At 41.2% G+C, this 7500-nt stretch overlaps 2 protein-coding genes across 5 annotated transcripts in view; one reads left to right on the top strand and one right to left on the bottom strand.

Moving 5' to 3' along the window:
- The window catches only part of LOC137982634 (protein O-mannosyl-transferase TMTC4-like), a 14016-nt gene extending 12375 nt beyond the window's left edge, over positions 1–1641 (top strand). Inside the window, exons 10-11 of the mRNA XM_068829758.1 lie at positions 538–624; positions 954–1641. Of these exons, the coding sequence (XP_068685859.1) occupies positions 538–624; positions 954–1172 (306 nt within the window). The 3' untranslated portion in view covers positions 1173–1641. The remainder of the gene's footprint in view (positions 1–537; positions 625–953) is intronic.
- LOC137982635 (glycine receptor subunit alpha-4-like) overlaps positions 1286–7500 on the bottom strand; it is a 17487-nt gene continuing 11272 nt past the window's right edge. For all 4 annotated transcript variants that reach the window (XM_068829759.1, XM_068829761.1, XM_068829762.1 and 1 more), the window contains exons 6-11: positions 6984–7204; positions 6443–6525; positions 5984–6127; positions 4941–5044; positions 3889–4149; positions 1286–3074 (exon numbers count right to left, since the gene is read on the bottom strand). In XM_068829759.1, coding sequence (XP_068685860.1) covers positions 2730–3074; positions 3889–4149; positions 4941–5044; positions 5984–6127; positions 6443–6525; positions 6984–7204 — 1158 coding nt within the window. In that variant the 3' untranslated portion in view covers positions 1286–2729. The remainder of the gene's footprint in view (positions 3075–3888; positions 4150–4940; positions 5045–5983; positions 6128–6442; positions 6526–6983; positions 7205–7500) is intronic.

The following is a 7500-nucleotide window of genomic DNA, read 5'->3' as shown; positions in this document are numbered from 1 at the left end:
ACATCATTACTTGACTACAGCTCTTCTGTGGATTGTGAAAGGGGTAGTGTTTTCAGGGGTAAAGGGACCGTTAGATAAATCACCAGATGTAAGAAGTCAACAGAGCATAGTTCGCTGGCTATAGCTATGGACGGTCGAAGAATTGCAATAAAGGCCTGCTCTGGACAATTCCAACAATTCCAGTTACGTTGTTCTTCACTGTGGTAGGCCGCGATTCTTTCGGTCAGCACCCAGAATAACGACCTTTGACATACCTTTGACTGGGTCCAAAACTGAAAGGCTTGGAATCATGATGGACTACCAGTGGTTTCGCACATGCTCAGTAATCTTGAAACAATGTTGTGTTTTGAAACCGTTCAGAGGTCATTATATTTTAGTTGTGACCGTGAAAAAGAATGCTCCAACTACCTATCAGACTGCGACTTGAACTTTGCAGCTTCGTCGTGTTTAGTGCAACCTCCCTAACCACTCAGCTATGCTGCCCTCACTGATAGTGATAATTTTTTTTTTACACCACTACGTGCCGTTTCATTTCAGGCTGAAGAATACTTGCAGAAAGGATTGCAATTGAAGCCCTCGGATACAGAAAGTCGCTTGTTACTGGTACAACTTTACCTTCTTAAGGTAAAAAAAAAAAATACTGTATGAATTCTGAAATATTGACGTCATACCAACCCATGTGAGCGCGGCATCATGGCATTTTGCAATTTATAGCCACTTTAGCGGAACGCTACCTTTAATTTCCTATGCTTTAATGCGGGCTTATCCGGATACGGGTATCCCCATGATGGGCGGACAAGGTCTAACTCTCTCTGCAACCATGACTTTATTTTTGCTTATGAACAGGTCAAATCATTACTAATCGCAAACACTTTGGATGTTCTTGGTGTTGTTCCCATAAGAGCTTGGAGTAAACGCTTCATTTTCTTCCGTACTTTTGTTTTTTGATGCAGAACAAGTTTTACTTGGCCGAATCGGAGGTTCGCACTGTGCTCAAATATGATGCAAACAGCAAAGAAGCAGAGTTTTTAATGGGAAGAATTCTGGAGCTGAAAGGCTTATTCAAAGAAGCAAGGAAACATTATTATCGAGTGCTGAAAAAAGATCATCAACACGGTGAAGCAATGGCTGCGCTTCAAAGATTGAGTTCAAAGGTTTGGGATCAGTACTGAATGACTACAAACCGTGGAATGCTGGGGACCATGTCTACAAAAGCCTCGAAAACGTTTGGGAGTGGCTAGTGGTGGTTGGTCGTGGGTTAAAGTCGTAAGTCGTGGCTTACATACAGATCAACAGGCACTTTTTTTTTATTTACGTGTTTCAAACGATGCAGATAAGTATGGGCACAAAACTAATTCACTTGAAACAAGTCTTGATATTATTCCCCTGCCTTATCAGTAGCCTGTGGGATCTTGAGACAAAAGGAAGCCAATTTTTTGGTCATGAGAACCCTACTGCGCATGTTCTCGTACACAGAGTTTCCCAGAGCCTTAGGTCGATCGGAGGCTCTGGTGACGAGAATGGTGATAGATGTTAAATAAATTAGTGTAAATAAAAAATCTCAGGTATTTAAGAAAGTGATATATAGTTTTCGTTGTAAGAAAATGATTTGAAAAACTGAATAAACCGTCCTGAATCTACGGAGTATGCTTTGAACAATCCATCCAGAAACATGCAAAAACAACAATTCGATTAACTTTGAAGACTCAGTGCGATTTTTTAAGTGTAAGCCGGACTAAGTATTACTACGAGAGAACAACATAACAGACTTAAGTCTATCCACTATCATTTGAATTAAGTCTTAAAAAGCACTGCTGCAAAAGGAAAAAAATATATAAACCTTAAATATGAATTGACACCAGCCGGTAAAGTGTCTTGTGGAGCGTTCACATCAATATTTACTTAATGAAAGGGGTACAATTGTCTAAGCAAACGTTGTTTTTTTTCTTCTTTAAATTTTTCTTCAATGGCAATAACATTACACAGTCTATAAAAGTGAGTCATCTTCCAGCCTAGCTTGTTGTGCCAGACTGCAGCGGTTTGCATAGAAGTAAGGTGACTGTACCTGTCAATGCTTCCCGAGTCCCAGTAATGGTTACAGTATTTTCTAAGGTAATTATCAATTGCCCTTGTAACAACTGAACATCTGATTTAGAGCAGTTTTCAATTGTGTCGTAAAACCAAAACCGAAGTAATTATTTTGGCCAATCAAAAAGGTCGGAGACATTCAAGTAAACCAATCAAAACTCGAAGTAATTACTCGTAGTTGATACAAAGCGCGGGAAAATGTGCACGCGCAAGCCACAATTGGTTTTGGTTTCATTTCTGATTGGTTGAAAAAATGGCGCGAGAACTTTGAACCAATCACTGAGTGAAGTAATCATAAACCAAAGCAATTCACTAATTACTTTCGACACTCAATTGAAAACCACTCTGTGGTTGGCTAGGTGTTATTCAACGCGATGACCTTGCTGTTGTTTTAATTCCATTGTTTGTGACGTTTTGTAGAGGTTGAGCTCAGGGGCCATAATCAACAACACTCAGAATTCCACAAGACTTTGTTTGAAATGTCACCGCATTGAAACTACACTTGGTTGTATTCAGAGATGGAAAGCATCGAAAAGATGTTTCCCTTCACTTTGTTCAACAATGTTATTCTTATAATATACACGCTGCTAAATAAGATCGATTAAGAGTGAAGCCTTTCACCTTTTTCCTTCTCTTAACAGTTAAGTTTTATCTTCGGTAATATTCGAGGAATATAAAATCCAATAAGCGACGATAAAAAGTCCGTACGCCAGAGGAAACATCACACGTGACCAAGCGTCAATGGCATCAGCTGTAATCTTGCAAGGCCAGCTGCATCTCTGCAATCGTGAAACACGTGACTGATCACGCGACCAGTGTTTCGTACTAGCTTTTCCATTGGCTACAGGCTCGTGATCAAATTTGTTGAGAGAGGTATTGACGTCAACATTACCACCGTGAACTGCGTCATCTTCAAAGCGGTAGTCACTCTGGTTGTTATTTTCAAACGACGCATTGCGGTAACTCTGCATCAAGATGTCTTTGTTCTGTTGAAGGAAAAACACTGTTGGTAAGGGAGACTTTAGCCGCAAGGGACTAGGACCTTAGACACTTGGACATCTCCGCGACGGTCGGGGGCGTGAACGAGAAGGCCGTGTAGTTCTTCAAGTTTGTATAAGCTGATCAAACAAAGTGGAATAATGACCATCTTTTTCTCCCTATTTTTTAGACGAGCAACTCTTGCTCAGGTTTTGCATACGGATGTTGAAATGCGAAAGGGTTCTGTTGGGCCTACTTCCTGAAGGATTTCTCAAGCAGTGGTCGTCCTGGATTCCAATACTGAGCTTCTAAACAGCTCAAACAATAGCCTTAGCTTAGCGTTCAATCACACAAATCTCTCTTAAAATAATTACAAATTTTCGAAAGTTGACAGTGTCTTAGCGTTCGAAGGAAAAAATAAACCTTATTGAACAAACTAATTTTCGAATGTTCCTTACGGTGGCTGATCTATTTTTTCTTTTACATCGACTCCCGGCTTGTGTTAGAGATGATGACAGATGAGAACGGAAGAATCAAAAACGATGCAAAGGATAGAAGATGGAACAAATATGGAAGCTAACAACCGCTGGAGAAGGAAATTTCAGAATTTCTCGCTATTCAGGAAAAGATGGAAAGCGCGAAGAATGTGTAGCGCTTGTTTAAAAACAACCGGGCAAATGGAGCCTGGCTTGAGAAAATATCATATTACTGAAAATTACTGAAGAAGTGTATCCCAGAACTAAATTCGACTTCTGTCATCATGAAAGATCCTAGTCAATGCCGTGCCCTGCTTGCCATAATTCTAAAGAGAGCGCTACTTACAACGGTTTGTTTGTTTTCAGACCACCGAGACTTCTTTTTCTGTTTTTCGCGCATACTCGTGTAATTTACGATCGCATACTCGACGAGAGCGGCGAAGACATTAGCAAAGGAGACGATCATAAACAAATCCACAGCTTTGATGTAAGGTACGCTTGGTAAGGAAGATTGAACACCAAATAATAACGTTGTCATAGCCAGCACGGTCGTGATACCCAGCGCTGTTCTTGCGGGAATGGAATTGTAATCAATCCAGAATGATACCTGAAAAGAGAATACGAAAGACTGCAGTCAGGTCGTATTACTGTGCTGCTTTGGGTCTTGGGCCTATCATCTGCCCAATTAGCAAAAGAGAATGTACTGTTAGCTTTTGTGCACACTGCGTAATGAACAGTTTTGCGCATCTCCGTTGGAGAAGTCCTCACTTCGACGAGTTTTCGATGCTTCTTTTGAGCAGTTTCCTTTTTATACTATTCATTCATCTCAAAAGTTGAGTTTTTTTGTACGAGATCAAATGTACCAGATAATATTTTTAATACATTTGAGGCGCACGACATTGTCAAGTCCGCACACCTGTGGGTCATGTTAGACTGATTTAGCAACAGAACAGGAACCTCAGTTGACGACGGCGCGCGCTTCAAAATGTCCTTGTTAGGTCAGATTAGAGTAGAATCCAGTCTATTCCGCGCGCTCTCCCGTCATCAACTGAGGTTCCCGTTCCGTTGCTAAATCAGCCTAGTGTCTAATGAGAACCTGACTCCGCAGTTCTTGAAGCTTACTAGGTAGAGCTTCCCACTGGTTTTACAGAGGTCGTAGGTTCGAATCCTGTTTGGGACTCTGATCTTTCCTTTAACCTTTCGCCCGTTGCCAAGTGACTACATGATCATGTCTACATCGAATTGTTGCCATGGCAATGAATTCCTGAATGACTCGCTGTCAAATCATTGTTCACTCTTGCGTTTATTCGTTTGCATCGTATGCTTCTGCTTTAGTAAAATTCTATTATTCTTAAAACCTTTTTGAATGTGAGAAAAACTTGCAGACTAATTACTTACCCAAGATAGCACGACTATCATGCCACTTGGAATGTAGATTTTTATCAAATAATATGTGGATTTTCGGTGGAAATTGAGCTCCATCTTTAAACCTGAAAATGGTCCTAAATTACATAGGACCAAAAAGCAGTAAAAGATTTGAACAGATTCGAGTGATATTTTTCTTAAAGAAAGAGGAAACTGTGTGATCAAGTGCTTAAATTGTTGGATTTGCCAGCGGATTGGAATTCGTCTCGATCTGGCCATACGCCAACTGGTTTTGTCCCCGGGCTTCCCACATTCGACTATCTGTCGTTTTGTGAACAGCCAGCCAACAGGTTGCCTATTTATAGACTGCAAGCTGTCGCTTTCTTCTCCCACGCGACTCGAGCGCGAGGACCTAAGTGCGCGAAGCGTGGACCTACGTCATGGCCCGTTCGATCTCGTAAGTCACGCAACTTTGGGTATGAATTTCTTCTGTATCTTGAGAACGGAGAGGTTTTCAGTCATAGAGCTCCACTGTCATTTTGCTTTTTGTTTCCTTGAAAACCTGTTAATATACAAGCTTATCAAGACAAGTGGATGGCGGTTGCGTAAATGACTTTTTGGACCCGAAACGTTTTCGGGACTTTCGAGAAACGGGACCCTGCGCCAAGTTCTACATAATATTTTTCCACCAGTACGTAGAATTTGAGGATAAAAGGAGGACTGCTCACAGTCTAGGTTTCGAAATGATATCGTCTTTATTTGAATAGACCATTCTACAGTTGTAGCTAAGTTACCTGGCCTACGAATGGAAGCGAGGCTGCCGGTGACCCTGTTTTGATACAAACCTCCGTGCTTTTGTAATGTTAATACGGACTAATTAGAATTACAACAACACAATTTGCATGATAAAAGCAGTGGGGGCTGTATCAATGCAAGGTCACCGGCAGCCTCGTAGCCATTCATAGGCTAGGTCGCAGAGCAAACAACTGTAAAATGGCCTATTGTGATTGTTGTTACGTGGCCTCAATAATATACCTTGTGGGAATATTGGATGACCTCTTTTTTCTACTTCTTACCTGTTTTATAAACTGTGGTAACCTCAAATATTCTGATCGATCCAAGATCAAACTCTGATATTGACAAGCCATCTCCTTTTTCAACGGCTTCATGACTTTTTTTGGATAACCACTTGTACACGACATCCTTTGTGGTGAAACCAACTTCGATCAAAAAATAACAAAACTGTTAGAATAAATTAACGGTAATATGATGTGGTTAACGAAAACTGCTGTAATGCAAAATAGTATCTCTAGTCTTGATGGGTCGTGAAGGGTCTCTAAGACACTTAAAACGTGACGGAAGAAGTCATGTCTAGGGGAGGGGGGCTCGATCTAAATGAGGTCGGTTTTGATTACACCAAAAAAAGGCGAACAAAAATGATTGTTGGTGAGCATTTATCATTTTAAAGTTATTCACATGGGAACACTGAAATGATCAAGGTCACCAAGTTGCTTGCAAACTATAACTGAACTTACAGCTCTCTAGTGTAAGATTGCACTTTTGATCATCGAAGGGGAAATGTCTCAGGTCCATGTAGCAATCCATTGTAAGAGTATTTCTACAGAGAGGAAATGTTTTAGTTCATAGTTACAGGGGGAAAAAATCGATGAATAAAATGGTCCGCTTACTTGCGAGACCACTCGGAGCTTTATCGAATCCTATGTTGGGGCCTTTTACAACTATTATAAGTCTTTCTCAGGAGTGGATCCAGGAGGAGGGTGGGGGGGGGGGGGGGCCTGGGGCCCTGGAGCCCCGATTTTTTTGGTCTTGGAAACCTGGAACCCTAAACCCCTTTGGGACCCTGTCTAATTAACATAAAGACAAAAGAATGTAAAAGTGGTCCTCATTAATGAAAGTGGTCTATACGAGCTTCCGGCGTGAATCATTTTAACAGTTTCCTAAATATGACAGATTACCAATTGGGACTCATCTACAAAAGTTTCCGCCGGGATTAGGATTGTGTTCTCAAAAAAAAATCAAATAACTAAAATAGTAGAAACTTTGAACTGATTGTACTTGGTGATGACAAGCAACGTTCCATTGCGGAAAATGCGGACGAAAAAATGTGCGTCCTCGCTATTTCTCGATCCCTTCTTGTTCACAAAGTATGTCTCGGGAAGCCACAGCTGCTGCAATATTCCTCCACCTAACGTGATATCGTCTTCAGGAAAATGGTCTCCATAGGACAATCGAGAATCTTGCCATTTTTGTCTGAAGTAGAACGACAGCTGAAAGTCCTTTCAAGGGCAAAAATGAAAACTATTACTGGCAATGATTAACGACAAGCACTACTTTCATTACAAGACGTGTGTCAATTGACAGTTTATTTTACCATCGAGATGGTAGGTATTGCAACACTAGGCGCTTTGCGCATGCGCTCACACCAAAGCCTCAACCAACAGTGTTACCCCTGCTGGACTCGCTACTTAAGCGCTTTTCCATAGCGAGAACTCCAGAATTTCGGCTCGCAGATCACTTATATCAGCTCCCAGTTTGGTACTGCGTTGAATCGATATTTGTCCTTGACACTGAG

This window comes from Montipora foliosa, chromosome 13 (genome assembly GCF_036669935.1).
Source record: "Montipora foliosa isolate CH-2021 chromosome 13, ASM3666993v2, whole genome shotgun sequence".
In the NCBI taxonomy this organism is placed as follows: Eukaryota; Metazoa; Cnidaria; class Anthozoa; order Scleractinia; family Acroporidae; genus Montipora; species Montipora foliosa.
The sequence above is the reverse complement of the archived record's forward strand: the minus strand, read 5'-3'. Positions and strand labels throughout refer to the sequence as shown.